This window comes from Ambystoma mexicanum, chromosome 7p, assembly GCF_040938575.1.
Source record: "Ambystoma mexicanum isolate Mex_15411 chromosome 7p, UKY_AmexF1_1, whole genome shotgun sequence".
In the NCBI taxonomy this organism is placed as follows: Eukaryota; Metazoa; Chordata; class Amphibia; order Caudata; family Ambystomatidae; genus Ambystoma; species Ambystoma mexicanum.
The window spans coordinates 849,305,879-849,332,176 of NC_090939.1; the positions used below are offsets into that span (position 1 = coordinate 849,305,879).

At 45.8% G+C, this 26,298-nt stretch overlaps 1 protein-coding gene across 1 annotated transcript in view; it reads right to left on the minus strand.

The window, feature by feature from the left end:
- Positions 1–23,488, minus strand: part of TM9SF2 (transmembrane 9 superfamily member 2) — a 993,889-nt gene extending 970,401 nt beyond the window's left edge. Inside the window, exon 1 of the mRNA XM_069637011.1 lies at positions 23,230–23,488. Coding sequence (XP_069493112.1) covers positions 23,230–23,358 — 129 coding nt within the window. The 5' untranslated portion in view covers positions 23,359–23,488. The remainder of the gene's footprint in view (positions 1–23,229) is intronic.
- Positions 23,489–26,298: the final 2,810 nt, after the last annotated feature.

The following is a 26,298-nucleotide window of genomic DNA, read 5'->3' on the forward strand; positions in this document are numbered from 1 at the left end:
GTCCTCGAGGGGGATGAGAAATCTCCTTTACCCTCTTTGGGTAGCCTGACCTCTGCCTCTTTGACCAGAGGAAGAGTAGAAGCAAAAAGACTGTCCACTCCCAGCCTGGGACGGTGGATACTGCTGTGGCTATGGCAGTTCCTAATGATTTTGCAGCCGCTTCAGAAGCGTGGAGGTTCTCTAAAAACTGTCAACAGCTTTTGCTCCAAAAAGATTTGACCTATCAAAGGGCATGTCTAGAATCCTTGCCTGGAGATCAGGAGCAAAACCAGATTTGCGCAACCCTGCAAACCTCCTGAAGACTGCACTTGAGCTCATACAGCGACCAATGAAGTCTGATGCATGAAGCCCCAATTGGAGAGATTGGCAAACTTACTCTTTACCATCACTAATCAGATGGTAACAATCACATTTCTCTATCGGGATTATTATCACCTGCCTGCTAAATTAGTGCCATGCTCAAGGCAGAAAACACCCCTTTTGCTAGCAGATCATATTTTTTTGTCATCCCGGTCAGGATGGGTGGCTAAGCAGTGGAGGTAGCCACCTGTACCACCCAACTCTGGAGAGAAAATTCATGATCAATAGATGGTCTACAATTCCTCACCAACTCTGACAGCAGGAATCGTGTTGGGCTTTTGCCAGTTCTGAAAGATGGTGTTTTTGAGTGCTGAATGAAAAGCAAGCACAAGGTTCCTTGGGAGGTCAGTGAGGTCATCCTGCACCAACACAAATACTCAAGTGACCCAGTTCATAACTGTCCCGTATGCAGCATTTGGATGCGCAGTCATCAGTTGTAGCAAATCCCACTTCTGGGTAAGTGTCCAAGCCACTGGCTTCTTTAAGGCAAGTAGCCAGGCCTTCGAAAACGAGATTCATCGTAAATGAACTTTTCTTCAGGGACATTAGGCGTGCCAAAGCGTTCGTACCCAAAGGGTACAGCGTCATCTTCCTTCAAGATGGATCCAATATACTTGAAAAAGTCCTTTGATTGTGCCTTAAAGCCTGAAGTTGGATACAAAGTCCATGTGGAGTCCATTGAAAATGAAGATATTGAAACCTTTGGCTTAGGTGCACCCAGTCTGGTGGACGCTACTCGAGTGGGCATCTCGGTGGTCTTTTGAGCATGTGGGTCAAAACCTTTGAAGGTTCTATGCCGACTTTTGAAAGCGTGGTGGGATTGCTAGACTTGGAGCTACCTTCGAAAGGACATCCATTTTCTGACTGATCTTTCCGATACGTCTCGTCTCTTCTCGGGTGAACAGTCAGAAGACTAAGAATGATGGCATCGCTTCCTCATTCTTTTTGTGAAGACTAGGATGAACAATGGCACAAATAGCTCATAGAAATTGCTCCTAGGGAACAAAATCAAAGTCGCTAAGAACGTAGAGACACTGGGCAATCATTTTGGATCAGGTCACCCATGTTCGTGCCTCTTGTGGATATGTTACAGATCATTTCTAGCCACAGCTCTGATTAATTTTCTGCTTGACTTTTGCAACAGCCCGTTAGGTACATCAAAGGCCAATTTTCAGGCACTACAAGTTGCACAGAATGGTGCAGTTCGAACAGTCTTCGGTTTGTCTAGGAGCAAGACCAGGAGAGAGCTTCAATGGCTTCCGATTAATCACAAGCTACTCTCTCTTACTTTCAGGTGTCGTAACGGCGAGGCTCCACAATACCTTGCAGATTGCCTTGCCACCCGGGAATTATTTACATTACTACAACCCTCTAAAATTGGTACAGCCAAGGTTTAAGTTTGCGAGCTTTGGAGGTACTTCGTTTGACGTTCAGGCCCCCTCATCTTGGAAGAAGCTTCTGCCCGATCTCTGGGCCGATTCCCTTTCATGCTTCAAGAAGGGCATCAAGACCCTCCTCTTTAATTGCAATCTAGATTAACCTCTGCCTGGTTTTGCTCATTATCTGCTTATTGTTATCGGGTGTGTCTCGTCGGTTTTATTTGTGCGCTCGGAGGCATATGGGCGAGTACCCAGTTATAAAAATGTAATAGACCATGACCACTTTGAGCATTTTTTAGGCTTCTCAGAAAATGTTCCAAGGTGTAGAGGACAGATTTTGAAACCAACCGACGCAGGGCACGTTTTTTCTTTCTCACTTTCAAGGGCTTGTTAGTCATTTACTGACAGGAGCCTCACTTGACAACTGTGCTGCTTACCGAGGCACCCGCGGTATATACCATGTGGATCAGTTATCGACATCTTCAAGTCAACAGTTCTCACACCTCTTCAAACCTGTATTTGGAGAAGACATACTCTGAAGAATTTTAAGGTTGAGGTTAAACAGATAAGTTTTAATCTGCTTCTTAAATAATGCCAGATTCCCAGACAGGCATATAAGCCAGGGGAGTGAATTCCAATGAAGAGGAGCCTGGACGTCAAATGATGTCCCCCCAAAACGCACCTGGTTTTATTTGTGAGTGTGTGTGTGTGTGTCTTCACACAACCCTTTAGGTATGTGGGACAAGCATTGGTACAGCATTTGAATGACAATGTCAGGATCTTGTGCGTGATCCTATGTTGTACAGGCAGCCAGTGTAACGTTCTACGCGCATCGGGCACATGAGCACATTTAGACATGCCATGAATAGCCCGGACTGCAATATTCTGTGCCACCTGGAGTGCTTGAATGTTCGAGCGCGTTGTTCCAGCTAGAAGACTGTTGCGATAGTCTCATCTGGAGTTTATAGAGCAGAGGCCAGCAGCGCGCAGTTCTTGATGGGGAGGAAAGGGCAGATGTAATTAAGAAGCTTGGAGATGAGATCACAGGTGGAATATAGGAAACATGCAGTCTCTTAGTCAACTCATCATCAAGAATAACCTCTAGTGTTTTAACTCTTAGACACAACGATTATGCCAACCGCAATGCAGAAATTGGTGTAGGCTGGGTCCAGTCTGTTTAGATGGATTCGGGATGCCACAATCAAGAGCTCAGTCTTGCCGCAGTTCAAGGCAAGAGAGTGGTTTGCCATCCATGCATGAACTAAGTCATAGATTTTAGTTAATGGCAGTCAAATCCTGTTCATATTTCCCGCTTTGCTCAAGGACGACCTGGGTGTCAGCATAATTCGTATACTGTACACCCAGGGTGTCCAACAAGTCGAGCAGGGGTCTGATGTATATGTTGATTAATGGCAACTGCCTAGAGCTTTAACTGGTACAGAAGATGATTTGCTTATGATTGACAACTCAATCTTGCATCTACACTACAGGAGTGAGATTCTTGCAAGGAGAAAACTGAATAAGCATTGCGTTAAATGCCCCCATTCAGAGTTGCTCCCCCAGCAGTGTAGGGGCAGATTGTTGAAACAGTGTTGGTCTAGTTCAGGGTTTGCTACCTTTGGCTCTCCTGATATTTCGGAGGTCAGCTCCCTATAGCCGCAGCCAGCATAGTACCCCGCTGAAATTCTTGCGAGACAGGGGGTATATCATGGTGGTTGCGCAATTATATGGACGAAAAGTGACCCTGGAATCGATATATGGCCCCAATGCCCAACAGAAGTATTTTACGCCTCCTTCTCAAAGACGCAGAGCGAGTTGGCCGAAGGGGACATCATAATGGGCAGGATTTTAATGCAGTGGTTAATCCCCTGGTTGACAAATCTCTACCGCCGATGGCCCACAACAAGAAAAACTTTACAGCCCTCAGCACACCATCACGTGAGTACTCCTTAATTGAGGCCTGGCGTTTCTTCCACCAGGAGGTTGCAACAGTCCACAGGGGTTCTCCAGACTAGATATGTTCTTCCTCTGCAACACCCTAATCCCCTAGATAATTAACATTGAGATTCTCCCAAAAGCCTGATCATATCATGCCCCCTTAATGCTCACAATGCCCCCACCCCACCCAGACCCCCGCACAAACCCTTATGGCGCCTGAATGATTTCCTACTGGAGGACCCTTTAGTTCATTCCCACATCTCTGAAGCAATAAAGCATTACTTTTTGGAAAATAACACTGGAGAGGTGGGAATCGACACACTATGGGATGCTGGGAAGGCGGTTATCCGGGGCTGTATCAGACCAATCCACGGCACGGGGGAAATCTATGAAGCTACTCCAGACCCTTTTGGAGGAGGCGCTTCGAGGAAAGGAAATAGTACATAGGTAAAAGGGGTTTTGCCGCTCACTACGGGAACTGCGAGTATGGCAGAAGGCCCTGGAGGCCCATCATATGGGGTGAGCAGCGCATTCCTTGATGCGGACAAAACAATTTTACACTAAAGGGAATAAGGCCAATAAGCTGTTAGGGGCAAAACTGAAAGAGCGGGACAGGCGCAATTATATAGAGGCTCTGCGAGAAGTTAATGGTAAGTGCGAGGCCCTAGGACCAGACTGCTTCACTAACAAGTTTTCTAAAACGTTTAGTACAGAACGGATCCCCATTTGACCAAATTATTTAATTCCTTTTTCTCCTCCGAACAGTGACTCGCACCATGGTGGAATCAGCCACCACGCTACTCTTGAAACCGGTGAAAACCCAGCGGAATGCACCTCTTACCGCCCAATAGCCCTGCTTAACAGTAATAAAATTATGGCGCAGCAGGTGGAAGGGTGGGGGGGGGGAGGGAGAGTTCTTCAGTTACTAATTAACAGTTATCAGACAGGCTTCATAAAATATATATATATATATAAAAAAAATGTTTTTAAAAATTAAACAAAATAAATAAATAAAATCGGTCCTTGCTAACATCTGCCGAGTTACTGATCTCATAGCCCAGTCCCCTAAAATCCTGGGAAAACTAGCATTATTATCCCTGGACGCCCACCCATAGAGCATTCAATAGTCCCAGGACATACTCTCTGAAACTGGTACTACAGGGTTTTGGCTTTGGCCCGCGCTTCACCAAGCTAGTGCTTGCAAACCATCTGCATCAGGGTTAATTCTCGGTGGTCTTCTCAGATATCGATGGGTAAGGGGACTAGACAAGGATATCATCCATCTCTCTCCCCCCCCCCACAGTATTCTCTTTAGCTATGGAACCCCTAGCCCAAAGAGTTCACCTTCACCCGGACATACAGGGCTTTAGATATGGGGGTTTGAGGGCCGGGGGGGTGCCACAAGTTGACATACGCACTATGCTTTCTAAAGGACTTGCTTACCTCACTCCCGGTTCTCAGACCTGTTGGCCCAGTTCACGGCAGTCTCAGGGTTTGCAATAAAAATCTATAGGCATGGGCCTAACAGAAACACTAGCAGCCCTACAGGAAAAGTTCCCATTCCGATGGTTGGATACAGATATCCCCTAACTGGGGGTACATCAAACCCCCACCTACTCCAGCTCGCTGAAGGCAAATGTCCAGAGCTATGGAAAGAAGCCAAAGAATTGCTTCAAAAGGTGGGATTCACAGGAAATCTCGTGGCTAGGTCGTAATTGCGCTGGCAAAAGGTCTTCTTCCAAAATTGTATATTTTTCCAGGCGCTACCTGTGCTCATCCCAGAACGGGAACTACTTGACCTACAGAAGGCAGTGGGACAATTCATGTGGCGGTGCAAAAGTCGTATCCCTCACAAACTTCTCACAAGAGGGAAAATGCTGGGTGACCTAGGGTTGCCATCGATCCCACAGTACTACCGGGCCACTTAAGTGGCCGCTATGCTGGGTTGGGCGGAAGCAGGAGACGCTCCCAAATGGAGGGACATAGAACAATTTGCATCTCCCTTTCCACTGGGTCATCTTCCATTCCTCCCTATGGAGGCGCAGCGACAGTGTGACACCATGCAGATTCCTACCCTCGCAACGCTTCAGAGCTGGGATACAGAAGGGGATTAAATCGGGCCTGGGCCCAGTCTCACCTATTACCTAAAACCCAGCATTCAACCCGGGTTTACAACAAGATACATTCAGCTCTGGAACTCCAGTGACCCTCCGAGATTGCGGGACCTCTACAATGACCTGGGGCCCCCGACCATTACGGAGTATAAGGAGAATTTCAACCTGCCTGAATCAGAGCAGTTCTGCTATGGCCAAATGTGCCATTGGTTGACTAACAACATAGTTCAGCAGGCTGGATCCAGTCAATGACCTGGGGCCCCCGACCATTACGGAGTATAAGGAGAATTTTAACCTGCCTGAATCAGAGCAGTTCTGCTATGGCCAAATGTACCATTGGTTGACTAACGACATAGTTCAGCAGGCTGGATCCAGTCCCCAAACAGGCATTGAATTTAAAGTACTGCAAGGGCAAAAAATAAATAAATAGATAAATAAAACGCACAAACTATCAGCATGTTATAGCTTCTGGAAAGCGCCACGCCAGAGGGGAAGTTCCCCTACATGGCAGCATGGGAAATGGAACTGGGCCTGGGAGTCCTGGTTGAGGATATGGACTAGAGTCCACAAAAGCTCGCGCTGCACCCGAATGAAGGAAGGGGTGCTCAAGTTGTAATAATAATTTCACATTTATATAGCGCTACGAACCCTCAGGTATCTGAGCGCTGCTTATTATTACCCACGGTGTGTGGTGCTCATTTATTGACCTCAGAAGGATGAAAGGCGGAGTTTGGCCCTGCCGGGATTCGAACCTGCGTTAGCAAGCTCTGCACGGATGTCAAAGCGAGCGCCCTACTCGCTGTGACACTTGCACTTGCTTTCGCCGGCATCGGTCCCCGCAGCCCTTGCACGCAATACACTCCACCTACTCAGAGAGATGCTGGCATGGATGTGGACAGCTAGGTGACTTACCTCATACATGGTGGTATTGCCCCATAATACAGTCATTCTTGCTGGAGGTTCGGTCCAAAAGCAAAGAGATCACAGGCACCCAGCTCCCTATGGATCTGCTTGTCCTACTACTGGGGGATGCCCCCGGTGATGGCAAATTTCCTATGTCGAGTGCTAGGGCCGAACTAATCTCCCAACTATTGATGGCAGCCTGAATCACCTGCGCACGCTTTTGGAAGACAGCAGAGGGACATACATCTTACTGGTGGGTGAAGGTGTGAGAATAGTTGGGGGATGGAGAAACTTTCAGCGCTAGTGGGGAGGACAGATGTCTACACTCACACGTATATGGGGGCCTTTCTTGGAACATGTGGTGGACAAAGAGCAGATGTTTTTCCAGCCTTTACTCTTGAGGTACCTTACTAAACCATGAACTCCAAGGCCGAATTCACTGGCTGAACGTCCGTGCAACCAAGCTAAGGCATCACGCTAAGTGCAATGTGTTACTTTCTTTCAATTTTTTCGCCCCCTCTCCTTTTTCTTTCTCCCATACTTTCCACTTGATTAAATGGCAGTGTTAAGCATAACAGTTGTATAATTAGAAAAAACGGAATTTCGATATCACGCTGTTTTTGGCCTACATAATATGATCTCTGTATTGTGTAGGAATTTGAATGATAAAATAGGTTCATGAAAGATTTTTTTAAAAAGACAGCGCCACCAAATAGCCTTTAAAAGTACCAATCTGGAGCCCCAGATTGGCTAATAACAGGATGGATAAAACACAGTGTTTTACACATGAAGGGATCTACATTCTTTTCTCTGCACCATTTGCAGAATTTATTCCAACAGCAACGGTACAAAGACTCCATTACGTCATCCGGGAGGTCGCAATCCTTGCATCGCAACCTTTCAGAAACCAAGCGTCAAGGTGGAGCGCCTTGACCTCTGGATGGAGAGCCCGACACTCCTCTCGCGAGAGAAGGTCCTCTCTTTGTGGAAGAGGTATTGAAGGGCAGATGGACATGTTCAGACCCAATCCGGGTCAATTAGGATCATGCATTTCCCAAACTTTTTCAGCCTCCTGCTCCCTTGGGGAATGACGGGGACTGGAGGAAGCGCGTACAGGAGTGGAAATTCCCAGTCCACCACAAACATTGCTTGGAGCTCCTCTTGGGGGACATTCCCTAGAGCAGTACAGATCGCACTTTCCGTTTGGCACCGGTCACGAACAGATCCACTTGAGTGGTTCCCCAAAGGGTGACGATCTCTTGAAGGATTTCCTAAACTGGTTCCCACTCGTAGGAGAACGCTGTGCGTGCTCAGAGCGTCCGCCACCGTGTTCTCCTCTCCGGCTAGGTGAGCTACTGACAGGGAGATTCATTCTGGAATTGCCGAGAACCAGAACTGCATTGCCTCTGTGCACAGTGGTAGTGACCCTACACCACCTCTCTTGTTGAGGTAGTACATGGCCAATGTGTTGTCCGTCATTATCAGGACATTCTTCCCCCGTACAGAGGGCAGGAAGGCCTTTGGCGCTAGTCCGATTGCCCTCAGCTCCAAAAGATTGATATGTAGTTTGTACTCCGATGGATACAGACTGCTGACCATCAGATTGTTGGTGTGGGCTCCCCACCCTGTGAGTGAGGCATCGGTTTTCTACTGTTATCTCCGGCAATGGTTGCCAAAATTGTTCTCCCTTCAAAATATTGTCCTCACAGGCCCACCACAGAAGATCCTGTGCAACCCTGCTTGGAACCTGAAGTAGGTCCAACATCTTTCCTAAGAACTGGTAGTATTGAGTTCTTAGAGCCCATTGAAGGGATCTCATTCAGGCAGTCTCTGGCACCAGAAAAATGCAGGATGCCATGAGACTGAGCAACCTCAAAAAATCTAAGGCCGGGAGACAGTGGGCATTTTGAAACTTGGTGACAATTTGAAGAATGTCTTGAGCCCTCACCTCGGGTGGCGCGCTTGTTCCCAAGGATTTATCCAGTACAGCTCCGATGAACTGGAGCTTTTCAGAAGGCGTCATATGGGACTTCTTGTAATTGAGGGAGTAGCCCAGTCTGTGAAGAGAGTGGCAGGTGACGTTGAGATGATCCAGAGTTTGTTCGGGAGAACGCGCCCTCATCAGCCCATCATCCAGGTAGGGGTAGACGTGATCGCTGCTCTCCTGAGACTCGCTGCCACCACCACCATCAGTTTGGTGAAAACCCTTTGGGCGGAGGTCAGCCAGAATGGCAGAACTCTAAATTGATAATGAGAACCACCAACTGAGAACCGCCAACTGCAAACCTCAGGTATTTTCTGTGCTTGAGATGGATTGGCACATGTAAATAAGCATTCTGAAGGTCCAATGGCACCATCCAATCCTGGAGTTGGAGGGCCTGAAGGATCTGAGAAAGTGTGACCATCTTGAACTTGTCCTTCCTGAGGAACTTGTTCAAGTATCTCAAGTTCAAGATGAGTCTCATTCCTCTGTCCTTCTTGGGTATTGGGAAATACCATCCCTTGTTCCCCTCCACTACAGGCACTGGTTCTATAGTGCCTTTCTCTAGCAGGGTTAAAATCTCCTGCACAAGGAGATTATCTTGAATCCTCAAAGAATGGTTCTGAGGTATCTGTATAAAAAGGAAGGCAGTAACCATGGGCTACGTTTCTAAAGCCCATGCATCCGTAATAATGTTCGCCACTAGATGCTGAGACAGTCTCCCCCACCCGACTGGGGAATTGTGACTCAAGTCATCAGAGAGGTTTTGAGGCGGCTGATGCAGCAGATGGTAAAGAAGCCGCTGCTTGAACTGGCTTTGCACCCCTTCGTCCACCACGAGGAAATCTTTGTTGGCCTCTTTGACTGGCCATTCTTTTCGCCCTTGTAACTGAGTAGTAGGGAAAAGATCTACCCCTCCACGGTTGTCCACTAGGTCAAAAGGGATGTGGTTGCCCAACAGCAGTGCCTATAATTTGGCTGCCGCCTTCGAGGTCTGTGACTTCAAAACTCTCGTCAGTCTTCTTGCCAAAAAGATAAGACCTGTCACAAGGCATGTTGAGAAGTCTGGATTGCACATCCGGTGCAATCCCAGACTTCCGCACCCACGCAAACCTACGCATAACTGTGCTGGTAACCATGGCTCTGCTGATGCAATCAGCAGAATCCAAACTTGACTGAAGAGACTCGCACATGGCTTCTTTGGCTAAAAAGCCGTCTTTCATCCCCTTCAGGGAATGTGCTCTGTCGCCATGGAAATGCAGTCCCATAGAGTGAACGTAAACTTTGCAAAGGGCACGTGTGGTGTTGGCAGATTAGAGTGCCTTACTCCCTGCGGACAATAGCTTCCGTGCCCAACCATCTACTCGTTTGAAGCCCCCATCAGGAGGGATTGTAGGGTACGCCGCTTGTTTAGATGTCGCAGTAGCTGACTGCGCCACCAGACTCTCTGGAGCGGGGCGTTTCCACAGGTAGTCGGGGTCACTACAGGAAGGCCATTACTTCTTGGTCAAGTTCTTATTAACAGCCGGATTGGTCTCCGGTGTCTCCCAATTTGTTGCCACCCTTTTCTGCAAGGCAATGTGGAATGGTAATATGGGATCTAACTGTGGACCTTTGTCTAAGATGTCAGTAAGGTCATCTTGTTCATACGGCAATGGAGGTCTACTCCAACCCATGTAGTCCACTACCTTTGACACGCGTTGCCCGTAGGACGCATCTGCATGTTCCCCAGCCTCTGGTCTCCCAAACTCCAACTCAGGAGAGGTATCCACACCACTTGCAGTCTGCAGGTTGTCAGAGGTCCCTCATCCTGGACTTCTCTGCAATAAAACTCTCAGGTACATTAGGCGTACCATATTGTAAGCCAAATGGAGCCTCGTCGTCAGACTGCTCATCCTCTTCATAAATAGAAGAGGAGACTTAAGATAGGCTTTCCTGGGTAGTGGCACAGTTAATGAGGGATTTTGCCAGTAATGGGTTAGACGCTGGAATGGTTGTCGACACTTTCTTTATCAGCGCCATTGGTTTTACTGGGGCGCTCAGTGTTCATGGCGAAGCTGGCAATGACTTCAGCGTCAAGGGTTTAGCTGGCGCCGAAGGTGTCAAGGCGTCAACGACAGACTTATGATTCCGGCTCGACTAATCCTTCGATGAGGCTTTATCGGATCGAGGCCCCACGATGCATATCGGACCTTCCTCCCAGGCTCAAAGGCGCGTGGGATTTAGGTCGAGCCCTTTCCTTCCCGGCTTCTTTTGAAGGCGCGGTAGGAGCATGGCTTTGAGGCTTTCATTTGTGAAATATTTTGAGCATCTCTGCTCAGAAGGCCTCCCATTCGGCAGGAGTGGAATTTTTGGATGGGCAAGAAACTCTCCCGGGGGAAAGAGTCGGACGACATAGTAAACCAAGTCGACCTACGGTGCCTTCTCTTAGATTTCTTCCAGGTCGAAGAAGAGGGGTGGGAGCCACTCTTAAATCTCTCCACCGCTTGCCCTGCCTCCTCCGAGGAAAGACACCTCTTGAAACATCAGTCGAGGGTTTCACGGTAAGGGTAGGAGATTTAGGGATTTGGCCTACCTTCAACTTCCTCTTACATTCCTTCAGGGCAGTCCGAAGTGTCATGGTCTGCCCCGAGGCACCACAAACAGATTCAATGGGGATTGGTCAAAGACATTTTCGACCCACAATCCTGACACTTTTTGAGGCCGGACTTGGGGCCCGTCAGTGTCGATGAAGACATTTCAATTCTCGAAGTAGTCACAAAAGTGAAGAAGCGCGCGTATTTGTCAAAGCTAAAGCGGTTGCGGAAAAACGGAACTGATGCCAAAGGGTGCTCCGCATGCTATATATGCCTTTGATGACATCCTCCTCAACCGAGGCCTTCGATTGGGACATCGAGTCAACGCCATCGATGCACATCGCCCTCTACCGAAAAAGCACATTTCCGAAGCAGCTGAAGCTGGACAAAAGTCAAAAGAGGAGGAATACTTGGGAGGACACAATCCATTTGAAATATATATGTTGTGACGTTTTTATGTATGCACCATGAGGCACTGCCAAAATGTATTTCTTCTCTAATTTTTTTCTAACTTGGACTCATCCTGAGCCCATAAAGTCATCCTTGCTTTAGGGTTTGGCCAGTATAAACTGGTCTAAAGTCCTCCAGACAACACAATCCAGTTTGTGCGTGTGGTCGTTTTTACAGTTAGTCTGATTGGCAGCAACCTTTGTGTTCTACCTGGCCTGTGATGGGATTAGCTTAGGCACTCCATTGTTGAAGGAGTTAAATGGGAGGTCCTGTACCTTCCTCAGATCTATTACTGATTCTTACCTGAAAACTGCAAATCAGCTGCTTCTAGGGATCCTTGTTTGGCCATGCTGGCTGGGCCTGGTCTCCTTTATGATGTCTTAAAATGGATTTCTGAACTCTGGCCTGGTGGGCAGAAGTTCAGAAGGCCAGCCTACTTCCTTGGAACAGGGTAACCATCTGGACAAGCCAGACCAATCAAGGTAGCATTGGCAGCGGTCAAGACTAGGTCTCAAGAGGGGCGAGAGTGACTGAAAGCCCACAATGATGGATAGACTGTACTTACAGCAAAATACTACAACCGATTGAATCCCATAAAAAGGACATCCGAAATCTAGGATTTGAAATAATAGAAGAAATGGACGACAAAATTTTGGATGAAGAAAGAATTAACTCAAAATACGATACGAGAAATATAACAATATGCTCATCTATAAGTAGTTGCGAAAGTGCATTCTCATCTGTTTCTCGACCTGGTGCCCAAATCAATGATCAAGAAAGTTTTAGTAGACAATACCAACGAACCAAACACCACCTACAGAAGGCGAGACAGCCATTCTGGAGAGAGACGAGTAGCACCCAATCTCCAAGGAAGACACAAACTCATGAACAACATTAACAAACGTCACCCAATAACCAAACCCTGATCTGCTCATGGAACACCCATGGCAACTCCCACTTATATAAAAACAAAAGACAGGAGTTTATAAATGCTGAAATCATGTCTACAAGAGACATGGACCTCCCATCAACCGATATGTGATGGATACACCACATACATGAACCCTGCAATCTGCAGGAGGAAAGAGCGCCCATCTGCAGGCGTACTTACTCTCATCAAGATACCTGCCCAACTTGAAGTAGTAGAAAACAGGAATATAAATCTGTGGGCTCAAACTTTAATACTTCAAGATCAGACAGCTGGAAATGAATTCCAACAGGGAAAGGAAAGTGCCAGCATCTTGGAATAATTAATGCATACTGGAATCCGAAAGATAAATTAAATATTCATATACTCTATTCTGACAGCCGTGTATGAAGCTACTCTGAAATACCCACTCATCGACTTCATTATATGTGGTGACCTTAACATCCACCTGTTCAACCATGCTGGCAAGAAATAGAAGAACACATGTTATAACACTGTGCGCTAAGATGGTCCTAAGAAATGAATACTAGAAATATGGAACGCATGGATGCATTTGACCTAGACACAAAAATGCCTATTGCCATCTGGACATGATACAATAGCACGGGAATCATTGATTACATCTATAGATCCAGCCACATAAAGGAATGTCTACAACGGATGACAACATCTATTCGCATGATAGTGACCACTTCATTATGATTGGAGCATGGTCTACAAGTAGACAGCCCCCAGCCTGAATAAAACTTCTGGATATCGAACGTAATGCATGTACAAATAGTCTTAGAATTACACAGTACCAACTAAATCAGCTTCCAGAAACATTTATGAAAACACAGATGGTAGATACAGGCAAAATCCACTACGAATGTATCCTACTCAAAATCAGACAACAATCTACAGTTAAGATCCCACAGAAATATGACCATGGACATATTTACAGTCACCTCATCGCTGCGAAGAAAAAAGAATCAACAAACCACAAAACAAATAAAGAGGGATTCATCTAAAATGACCCTCTAACAGAACGACGCTGAGAGCTATGAACTCAAGGAATACCAGGGACCTATGGAAGATATTGAATCCACAAACCTTAATAGCAGATAAGATGATACCGGATGTTCCGATAGATGTCTTACTTTCAACAACTATATTTTAAAAAAAAGACCTTCGACACAAACTAATCTTACCCCCAAGCATAAAGAAAACAAATTGTCAATTGCATGGGAGCCCACAGAGATACTAACTGCCATCTCCGATTTGAATGCTTCGCGCACCCCTGCCCCGGATGGCCTGTCAAACTATACCGTAAAAAAGAATCCGGCCATCTAGGCTGCATTTAGTATACAATTGTTCAAATTTATAAACCGCACAAATCAAATAGCTTTTTGCCACGTGGAAGGTATCATAATCCCAATATACAAACAAGGACCAACAGAAAATCCAGGGAATTACCGTCCAATTGCCCTGTTGGACCGCCTAGGGAAAATCTTTGCCAACATCTTGCTAACGGCCATTTCGGCAAATAGACAAGCAATCCATCAAAATGGTTTCGTCAAACAAGTAGGGACGAATGTCAATTTATTCATCCTGAACATGAAACAATAAAAGCAAGAACTCAAACACATGCAGCATTCGACAAAATAAACTGAAATATTCTATGGGACAAACTTGAGAAATAGGGTTGTCCAAGAGACATTGAGCCAACCAAGCTAATTTACTCAAATACAAGAGTCCAGATAACGATGACCAAGGAAGGTCTCGTAACCCAGCCAATACGAACATGGCATGGCTTGAAACAAGGCTGCTCCTTGGCTGCAGCTCTTTTTAACTTGTTTACTTCAGACTTTCAGTGTTGCCACCCCTCTCACGAATCCCCCTAAACTAAAATTCAACCATCTTGCTGTGCAGCCTTTACGCCGACGATATTGTCATCTTTGCAAAAACCCCCAAGAGGTTTACAAACTGCAAGAATATATAATGACAAACGAATTCGAAAATACAATGATCAAAAAATAAATAAATAATAATGACACTAACGCAACAAGGACCAAAGAAAAATCATTACTCATTCTATCTGCAAAAGCAAAAGATCGAACAAGTTCTGACAGTCAAGTACCTAGGAGTGTGGATTAATCAATCTCGGACCGAACAGCCCTGGATTGAACATCTCAAATCTAAGGCGTATGCGTTGGCAAGACAAGGGCTTACTATACACAAGAAATTTGTGAAGTTCTCACTCAAGCCAGTAGTCCTGTTCAAAAGGTGACAGCCATTCTGACGTACAGCGGCGAGACCATGATGAACATAGACAAGTGTATATGGGAAAAACTGGAAAGTACATTCTGGAGAAAGGTTCTAGCCCTACCGCAATCCACCCTTATGCCACGCATCAGATATGAACTTGCCCTTCAATCTCTTCTTCAGTCGATCAGAAGATGGAAGCATTTTGACCTTTTAAGAAATTAAACAACGAGGAGTACATTCCGCCTCTGAACATCCTTCGAAAAAAACTCGAGAATATCAATGCCACGGTTATGAACAAATGAAAAGACTCAATTCCACAGAACTGAAAGCGAGATATCCATGAATACATTGATCAACAGACCGCAAAGAGCAAAAATTCATCTCGCAAGACTAGACTGGATAATGACCCAGAATCTTGAAAACCATTACAAACTAACCCTTATTGTAAGGGCGAAACAAGAGCCTTAAATCAAATGCCACACTACCTTAACCTATTCCTAAACCTTCACGACATTGAGATTTTTTACCAACTCAAATCATAGGAAAAAGAAGCCGGACTCCCAATTCTGGACCAGGTGTGTAGATTCTGCAAGAATATAGAAACAATCGAAAGCATTCATCATATCCTGATGCAATGCCCAGCCCTTGCAGAAAAAAGTATCTCAATGCTACAACTGATCTAGATCCCAGCAGGCGATGGTCTCTTATACTCATCGGTAACAATAGAACAATCAACCGATTCTGGACAGAGATATTGACAGAAATAATAGATGAATTAACAATCTAAAATGATATATGTATAAATTAATAAATGTAAGGTTTAAGATATAAACCTCACATTTAAAAAAGAAAAAAAAAACTGAGCAAACAGTAAATGACACTACAAATTAGTCAGGTGGATATATCAAAAATATATACATTTATTAAATGCCTTTTAAAATCATACACGAAACAAATAATAGCAGTAATAACCAAACCAACACCACACTAACTATTAAACATATATACAGTCACAAAAGGCCAAGGAATAGCGCACACAGTATGGGTCCACAACCTGTAGAGAAAGGGAGAATATAGTGCAAATCTCGTTTAGGCATTCCTTCACAATTCAAACCCTAACTGAGAGGCAGTCCAATCCCTAAGATGAGTGGAGCCTTGCGCTCAAAAGTACTTCGGTGCTGGTGCACGCGACAGTGCAGTTAAGTCAAAACGGGGTCTCTTGCAGGGGCTGTAGAGACTCAGGAAGGTGGGTGAGGTAGTGAAGAATAAGCTCCCACTATTCAAGGAGGGTCTCCCCAAGAGGGCTGAACAGGATCCAAGAGTTGAGAATAGCTCGGTAGCACAGGCTACCTCGATAAAGAAGAGTCGGCCCACGGGGGACACTCGTGCGTAAAAACGGATGGATGTGCCAGGGGCCAACAGTAAGGGTTGCAAGTACTCACCGACCCTCAGTGCACGGACCAAACAGCACCAGTCGAGTCCACTTCAGTCACAGGTTAAAATCCTGCAGTTGCGCAGCTCTGCGGCTTTCAGGAGCTGCATTCCAGGAATGATTCTGTGGCGAGACTGAGGGCAGAGCAGCAAGGCACCCACAAAGTTCGACACCACAACTGGGCGAGCGACAGTGATCGCATATGCTCGGGTTCAGGCGTACTCTCCCAATTCCAGACCTAGGAAGTGTACGAAACTCGGCGGGAAAGTGCCTTATACCCAGAGTTTACCGTCTCCAAATGCTCAAGTGTCAACTCAAGACAGTGGCAGTTCAGGGCAAAGGTCCCGTACGAGCTGTTCAGTTCACTGGGCGGTCCAGAACACTTCCGAAAAGGCTTGCTTAAGTATGAGGTGCCAAAATAGTTAGTCCCACTATTCCAATGGGTCAAAGCGCCTTTGCAGACCTTCTAGGTTCGATCGGAAACAAGGGGTCCAACAGGACAGCGGGCTCAGGGAGCCAAACCTTCTAGCCAGTCACCGAAGGTTCCTCAGCTCTGCTTCTTGGTTTCAGGATACTTGGCTCCTTTACTAAGTTCGGTGTGAACTCAGAAGATCTACCTGGAATGGGTGTAAAATGCCTTCTCTTATCCTGAATCTCCTTTGCGCCAAAACGAAGAGGAACCAATGAGAGATCTGCTCACATACAGCATCCCAGACGTGGACCAATCACGGACCACGGTGGTCCCAGTCATAACCAGCATACCAGACATCCTGGCACCAAGGATGTGCATTGGAACTAGACAGTCCAGCCCACATCCTGGACGTGCGCAAACACACAAGGCATGCAGAAGCCTGCGAGAGGGTCTGCATGACCAAATAAGGAATTTCCCAGGTCTGCTCGACCGGGGGAAGGAAAAGGGACAAGATGGCCAAAGGACAGAACCAAGGACTGCGTGGCATGGCCATTTTAGGCATTGGCCACCGTCTTGGGCCAAACGCGGAACAGACCATAGAAAACAGTTAAAAACACATGAAAAGTAACAGCTGCCACCAGCTCTGTCCAAGGCACATTTTTACATTCACTGAAAAATCTGTTGAGGGTGTCTAGGGCCTTAAAAATAGAAAGGGGACCCCAGCGCACTGTACTGTGAGGTTAGGTACTTTGTACACTGATAAGATGTTGCTAAAGAATAGCAACAAAGTGAAAGACTAAAGGAACAAAGTCTCCCAGTAGTGACTGTCTCAAGGGTATGTCAGTTTCCCCGTAACAAAATGAGCAAAAGCCCAGCGGAGTACTAAGGCTGGGCTCCAATGGCAAAAGTCAGGTTAGGATGGTCAGACAACAGCAAAAATTCGGGGGGGGGGGGGGGGTAGTCAACTTGAGGGAAAATTACACATAAATGGAAATCTTTTTTCTAACAATGTGCGTCAGTCTTCTCACTGCATGTGAAATACCATCCAGGGTTCTTACTTTGCATCTAGCCATCCTCCTAGCTGGTTGAATTGCCTTTCCTGGCTGGACTCTTACGTGCCTGCAGTTGGTAGACCCAAGGTAACATTCTTCTGTTACAAGTGTAAAGGTAGATCGGCCCACCCCTGCTTGCCCAGGCTTCCTGGCTTGGAAATCCAAGTAACTTGCCGTTACTCCACCCAGGGCTCCAAGAAAGATTTTTCAGTGAAAGTATTTTTCCCCCTATTTTTTTAAGTTGACATTACATTTATTTTTCTTAAGCGAGTATCAAATGTATATTTTGACTCGCAGATACCTTTTTTGTTACCTATAGTTCATTGCACCTAGTTCGTGCAAATTAAAAGATGCATTTTTTCTTTGAATTTCCTCCCCATATCAGGCAATAATAATAGTATCACTGATCTGCTGGTACCATTGATCTAAGCATAACTGGAGCTCTGTGGGTGAGCGTGGGGGCAGTTCCCTATAACTGGGAGTGTTGCAGTTTTTAAAGACTAACAGTGGCTGGTATGCAGTTTTATCTGTAGGGTTGGCTCCATGTCCACTTATGTTGTGGGACCTCATTGGTCAACGCCAGCCATTGCCTTTGTTGTGAGACTGCTGCCATGCTAACTGGCTGTACCTTCCTGTGCTTTCGGGCTGTAGGTTCTGCAGTGCTGTCACTGAAACGGTAAAGTTCTCCTTTTGGTTCAGCTTTCTAGGCATCTTATACGTTGGACCACCATTGTCTGAATCCTTGCTGGTTTGTGTGTGCGAGTAACTCCACTCCCTGAACCACTGCTAGCTGGACCTAAACCCAACAACCAAACTCACATGTGAACTCGCCATTTCTGTGCTGAATTAAGAGCATCCAGTTCATGTTTAGCTGTCCCTGGATCGTGGGTGTCCTGAGCCCATAGTTGGCCCTTTTCTCAAAGGGTGTCTGAAGTCTAATACCAGTGGGATATTGAAAGGTCATCCCACCCCTTCTGCCATTTATCTCCATTGCCCAGAGTGGGGCTTGTGCTACTTCTGCAACCAGCTCTTCCGGAAAGCTGGTTCTCGAACTGTAGGATGGCAGTCTTCATTGGGGGTCCCTTGGGCTCTCCTCCTGGCTGGTTGCCTCTTATGTTGTACCAGTTGGAGTAAATGCAGAACTTCACTACCCTTTAACCATAATCTCAGCTGGTCTGTGGGATTTGTCCCATTGATTCCAATAAGAAAACATTTTGGAAGCTTTGTAAACGGTACCTTTTTCCCCCCCTCGTGCTCCGGAGATTCTGAAACTGAAAGTAGAATTTTAACTAGTAGCTATGACTATATAGATTTTAGTCTAAACCCTCCCTACTAGGTGATGTGTATCATCTACCGCCAGGGTATATACATCTGATTTTTAAGGGCTTTGCATTCGACATTGCAGGAGTGCTAACATATCAGTTTCATTTTCGGCCACAGGTGCCTCTGCCTTCAGCACTAATCTTGGGTGGATATAGTTCCAGATTTGGGATGTTGAGAGATTATAGTGATTTTGTTTGGCGATTGTAAGAAAATGTTCTACCATTCCAACGATCTTGTTTCCTGAATCAAACCAACTTTAAGATGCTCCTCCCATCAGTTTTGATCTTTTGGGTGACCTATAATGGGACTGTAGGATCAGATTATTAGGGTTTGAAATTTATGGGAGCCATTTTGCTCTGGCCTCTACCATAGCAGCCTAGTATGCTTAAATCAACAGTTACCAGAAGCTACTTGTGGCTCCCCAGGCCAACTAATGCATTACAAATATGCATGTGAAATGCATTACAAATATGCATGCGACATTAACTGAGTGTTTGAGAATGGAAACAAAGAATGAGGAACATTTAAATACAATGGATCTTACTTAACAGGCATACCGTGAAGTGTACTTCGCATGTTGAATGCCTGCCAATCAGGAACTGGTTTTAGCTCCTGCTCATCGAATCTTAATTCGAAACACAGATAGGTGCCTGTATTGCTTGTGATAAAGGGCTGTTAGGTGGCAGGAGCCACCTACAAGTCAAAACTATTCCATTGGATGATATAGGAACGAGATGTGGCATCAGGAGGGACCTAAAACGTATGGGTGTTTGGTTATTTTATTTGCCAGACCATTGCCCATGGCCATACTAATCCCCTTTGCCTTTATCTCCCACTGCCCAACACGCAAACACCAGGGATTACTTTAAGTTAACTATCACACAGGAACATTAAAAGGATGTGCTGTACAGGGCTTGATAGTGTTATTTCTAAGCAGTCTTAAGTTTGACTGCAGCTATAAATGCTACGGCGTGATAAAATGTACTAAGCGTCTAGTCGAAAGGAAAAAGGTCAAAGAACTTGACAGACATGGTTCCTAAATGCAACTATTTATTGTAGGGAAAACAGTTTGAAAAAAATAGGCTTTTCTCAAATTTAGAGGTCCCCAGAGTTTCCACTTTCTGCCGTCATTAAGTTCTGCTTAAAACCAGTCCTTTGAATATTCATTGCATTGTGGGTTCCTAACTCTAAATCGATTTACTTTGTTTTTCAAATTTCAGGGAACCAGGTCATGATTCTGGGACCGATCTACCCTCACTCGGATGAGAGAGAATGCATGACCCTGGAAAGAAAATAAGCAGTAGTGAACGATAGAACTGCTGGCAATGGTTTGTCCCCTGACAAAAACTGGTGGGTGTAAAAGCAATGTTACAGCGGGAGAATGTTGCCCAAGATAACATTTTAAAAAAGAACACTTTAGAAATATGTGGATGAAGTGCTAACTCAGCTTGAAAATTGTTGCATTATTGCGGATGTCACACCCACAAGAAACTAGTGGACATTTTCGAACAAAACGTAATTATTACAGTAACTTGTTTATTTTAAATATAAAATATGTAACAGATTCAAATCTGTAGCAAATATTTTTTAAAGCATAAATCTAGTAAAATACCTTTTTTATAACATTAACACATGGCGGAAGTAAACATGGCTGACAAACTTCACCACACAGTAGAAAATCAACCAAAGAGTGCAAAAGGGGGTGCGCTTTGCCCACCAATGGGTGGAAAATCTTATTGATTTAACTTAGAGCTGGGCGTAAATGGGTGGGACACATAGGCCAAACACCACATCCATACTCATGCCAATCTGCATTGAAAAGCATTGCAACAAACCTGCACCCAAAAGTCCCTATTCCAAGCCCTCATGTTAAAGCTCTTATTTTAATGACAATAGTTTCGGCTTTATAGGTAGCGCTTTCAGTGCCACTTAATAGCCAAAACTAAAAAGGAAAAATAGATATACAGGGGCAAACAAAAAATAGAAACAAAAATGAGGAAAAAGGGAAAATAAACAAACTCAACCCAAAGCAACATAGCAGAAAATGGCGGTCTACTTGCTAGCCAATCGCCCTATATTGGATCAGACGGAGAGGAAAATAAAGTCAGTTAAACAGGTGAGAAAGATAACCAAATTATATTGAGTTCAAAGTACTCCAGTACCACTACACGTATGATTGCTTAATCCACATCACTCACAGAGATACTATGACACCATTCGGTATAACTGTTCTCATACTAACATCACCCGCTCACTCCAAGTAAACACTGCTGGTTACACACCCCCCAGCCAGGCGTTCTCCTCAGGCCTAACGCAGCCACAGTTGGTCTGGATAAATCCTGCCAGAACGAACACATACCCCTGATTTCAACCATCACACCTACCTCTAAGAAGCAGCTATTTCCCGAATACCGCACCAGCTGCACACATACCCGGTGCGCACACGCGCCTTTGACTCTCCCTACTCTCTACTGACCTGAACTTCGGTTCCCAAGGGTGTTCAACCTACCAGCGCCTTCAGACCATACCAATGGTATATAAGGCGCTATATAAATGCAAAATAACATAACATCTTGGAGATGAAAAAGCATAAGAAAAACTGCAATTATATACATATATTAATTAATAAATAAGAGTGGGTAAAGCATGTATACATACAATAAAGGGCCAATAAAATTAAATTAAAAACAGTCCCTAACCCACCAACTCCCATGCAGTAATCCAATGCAGCATAATTAACCTCAACAGCCATTAAGCATCTACAGGTTGCGGATAAATAAAATACTACATTGCCTGAAAAAAAATTCTAAAAATGCGAAAAATCCACAGCATTTCCACTGACCCACTTCCACCACAACAAATAATCCCTACCATGATGATCCATGGAGAACCTATAGTTGTTTCGCTTTTCCTTTCAATGTGGTACGTCTACTAACAAATTGCGGGAATGACAAATTATGCTTTCAGAACCCAAGCAATGTGCATCTAGTGCACGGGGCTACAGCCACGCCGACCATCTATGTTCACTTAATTATACTTAATGGCACATATCGGAGCCTGAGTCACATTACTAATCAATTTCCACCCACCAAGATGTCACCCGCTATTCGTTTTTGATGTTCCAATGCCACCAGATTGATTCCCCCCACCCCTCGGCCACTCCTTTACTTTCAACGTGATCGCCACCACCAGGCAGGCAGGCATTAATGCTACAGACTGCCACCAAAGCATGCCTCTTGAGCACCCCGCAATTCGCGGCAGCCAGTCACCACATGTGCACATTCACATTCTTGGAGGCGATCAGTTCAAACTAGCACTATGCATAGCCACCATCCGAAATTACATTTTGAAAGGGGTAGTTTGCAGGATATTTGAAACAATGCACCAGTACGATCCTAAAGCAAACAATGGACCTACGTAATAACAAATACATGTACACATAGCACAGCAACAGCCATGATCCAAACAGAGCCCCCCCCCCCCTTGCCCCTCCATCCAACACACAGGCCACCCCCGTAACTTTAAGCAATATCTCGATTCTGACTTGTAGTTTAATCCAAAAAAACACTCAGGTTGTCACCGCTGAGTAAACCGAGTTCTATCGTGTGTTACAACAACGCATTTTATTATAACGCTAATAAAGAGCAAAAGTGATGCAACGAGCTAAATCTAAATAAAATGAACGATGGTATCGCTTTTACAATTACAGATCGGCAGAGACTGGAACATTTTGTAACAGAGGACCCTGCGAAAAGCTTATTAACTATGCGCAGCATTAAGTGGACATACAGTGGTGACCAAATGAAATCCAATAGCCACACCCTCTTCAAATTCTACCTGGCTCACTGTTAACGAACCCTCTCGTAATATTGATCTCTAAAAGCAGCCCGCCGTTTAAGTTAATATAGGAAAGTAAAAACGGTAGATGCTAAAAAAGCACACTAGAGCAGCTAGTGCGGTTGTGACACCGGGAAAAACACTTTTGGACTTAAAAAAAGATCACGTGACCATGACACGTCCCACAACTGTCAGCCCGGGACTGCCTAAGGATGGGCATAACGTGTTGGGGAAACTACACCTCCCACCCATCATATCCCGAACCTATGCCTTTGGTAATGCACGAGTCACACCCACCTTACACTCGCCGGTCGGCTGCTCAGGCTCGCAGAAGTTCACTGGTGCCAGGCCAGGCAGGTAGAAAGCAGAGCTAACGTTTAATGCCACCAGAAGGCAGAGCGACGCAAAAAGGGTACGGTGTGCCATAGCGTAGGATAGTTTCAGTCCGACAGGGAATGTCTTTACTGCTGTCGGTGTCCGGAGCGTTGCTCTCGGTGACAGAACCTCTCACCCCAGCGTTTTCCGGTTCCTGCTCCGTAGACACGTCAGCCTCGCTAACAGCGTCGGAACAGCGCGACGATTGACGTCAGAAGGAACAAGACAGTAAGTAAAGGATGCCATTTTGAAGTCAGGCACGCAAAACGGCAGTTGAGTGACAGATTCATGGGACGTACTGTCAGTGATTCCGCCCTCTTACAGCTCTGTCTGACTTGCAATTGGGACCTGGTGTGGAAATAAACACTCCCAGACGTTCAGGTTCAGCGCCAGTGTTTATTTGGTCAGAGCTTCAGCGACAGCAAGCATTGCCCCAATAGGCAGGCTCCAACTGACTACTTATAGAATTTAACATAAAGATAAACACTCCATGTAGAACGACCTGTAGTCATAATGTAACCAGAACCTAAACTAAAGAAGAACGTACAAATGGAACTGAAGATAAAGAACATGTCTAATATTCTATGCAGAGTATTTAACCTGTCACATAAAGTACGTTAGGTGAAATGAACAGACCCAACACATCTCCCTTACAATTATTAATGAGTTCACTCCAAATAATAATCTTTCAACCAGATGTAGTATCTCGCCCGCCTCACGCTGCCAGTCAGTCACCCTCATGCACACAAGGATACACCGACACAGGAGCTGGGGTGCAACACCTCTTTACTTAATGCGTATCAGCTTCGAACTGCTTCTCTGGCGGTAGCCCCGCCTCTTCCACACGTGGGTCGCAGCCCACTGATTAATGACAACAAACAGAGGACTTATCCTCTGAACAAACAAACAGTGGCGACACCACACCCTTCCGTTACTAAACATTTAGTCGTGCTTTCAGTTCATTTCTTCAATGAGGCGATGGGGTTTCTTTCTTGTTCTCTGTGGTCGACAATCCACGCTTGCCGATGGATCTGTCCATGTCTCTGGTGCCGTGTCGCCTTCGGAGTCTTCTCTGCCTCCTTCATAGGAAGCGTCCCATTGAGATAAAGTGTCATTCATGTTTGTGTCACCTGAGGATGGGGTACCAGGCATCCGTCTGAAGTGAGATGAGTTTCTTGTTATGAACCTGCGGTCTCCTTCCGCGGTGATGAGTGATCCCTTTTTCTTCACAATGATGAGTGGTTCTTCATTGAATGGAGCTACGTTTTTGCGCTGTTGAGGTTGTCAGACCACTACCAGGTCCCCTGGTGCCAGGTCACTTCCCTTGGCCCTGCGAGTGGCATCGGCAGCTCTCTTCATGTTCTCTTTCATGAGCGTATCTTTCTTTCTCATTTCAGTGTCGTTCTCATATTGATCTTCATCAGCTGCCACATGTGGTAGCCGCGTTCTGATCGTTCGCCCGAACATTACCTCTGATGGTGACTTCCCAGTGGTGCTGTGTGGGGTGTTTCTGTAGTCTCGCATGAGTTGGTATAGCAGTTTTTCGACAGGTTCTCCTGTGAGGCGCGCAATTTGTGTCGTGCGTTTGATGTTACTCATGAATCGTTCTACTGTTCCGTTTGCCTGTGGCCACAGGGGTGTCACCTTTCTGTGGTGAAAACCCATATATTCAGCGAATCTTTGGAAATCTTGACTACCTTAGGTATTCCGTAGATTGCAAACATCAGATCTAGGGCTGGGATGGTGTGATGTGCTGAGGTGGACGGGACTATCTGCAGTTCGGGGTATCTTGAATATTCGTCCACAGCTACCAGTATGTACTCACCCCCTTTCATGGGCCCAAAATGGTCGATGGCTATTTCCTCCCATGTTCCTTCGGGCAGCGCTGTCATGCTCAGGGGTTCAGGTGATGTGTGCGGCTTCACAAGGGCACACGTGGAACAGTTCTGCAGTAGTTCTTCCACTGATGTGTCTAGTTGGGGGAACCATAGTCTTTGTCTTAGCATCCTTTTAGTGGATACAATGCCCCTATGTCCTTCGTGGGCTAGTTCTAGCACTTTCTGTCGCAAACTTCGCAGGACTACAAGCTTGGTCCCCTTTAGTAGTAGTTCTTCTTCCGACTTTGCGAGTTCTTCTCTTATGGCTAGAAGGCATGTGACATCTTGTTTCGTGTCATCATTCATTGTTTCGCAGATCTGCTTTGCGTGCTTCCATCGCCCTGTTTCTAGGCATCTCAGTATGATTTGTATTCCTTGGTCAGTATTAGATTCACGCGTTATCTGCTCCATGTCAAGCCCTTGTGGTGTGCTGCTGTAGATGACGTATCTTATATACTGATCAGCTATGGACGGTTCTGGTCTGCACTTTTCTCTTGGATGACGGGAGAGAAAATCTGCAGGGTTTTGTTCTTTCCCTGGCCTGTGTGTGATGGTGAACTGGTAGTCCTGTAGTCAAAGTGCCCACCTGGCTATTCTTGGTGGCATTTTTGCCTGGGGGTTGCCATAAATGAATATGAGTGCCTGGTGGTCTGTTACTACTACGTAAGGCTTTCCATACAGGAAGAGGTGAAAGTGCTCGCAGGCCCAGACGACCGCTAGTCCTTCCTTCTCTGCCTGAGAGTAGGCTTGCTCAGTTTTGGAGAGGTTCCGACTGGCGTAGGATACTATATGCTTCCCACTACCTTCTCTGTCGTCCAGTTGCGTGAGAATGGCACCTAGGCCGACGGGACTGGCGTCAACGATGAGTTCCGTGGTTTTCTTTGGGTCAAAGTATGCCATGTTTCGGGCATTGGAGATGCGGTCCTTAATGATTTGGAATGCCTCTTGGCATTTGGGTGACCAGACAAACTCGGTGTTCAGCTTGGTGAGGGCTCTGAGAGGTTCGCTGATGGACGCAAAGTCTCGTATGTATCTTGTGCAATAGCTTGCAAGTCCTAGGAAGGATCTGAGGCCTGAGGTGGTGGTGGGTGGCTCAGCTTCTCGGAGTGCGCTA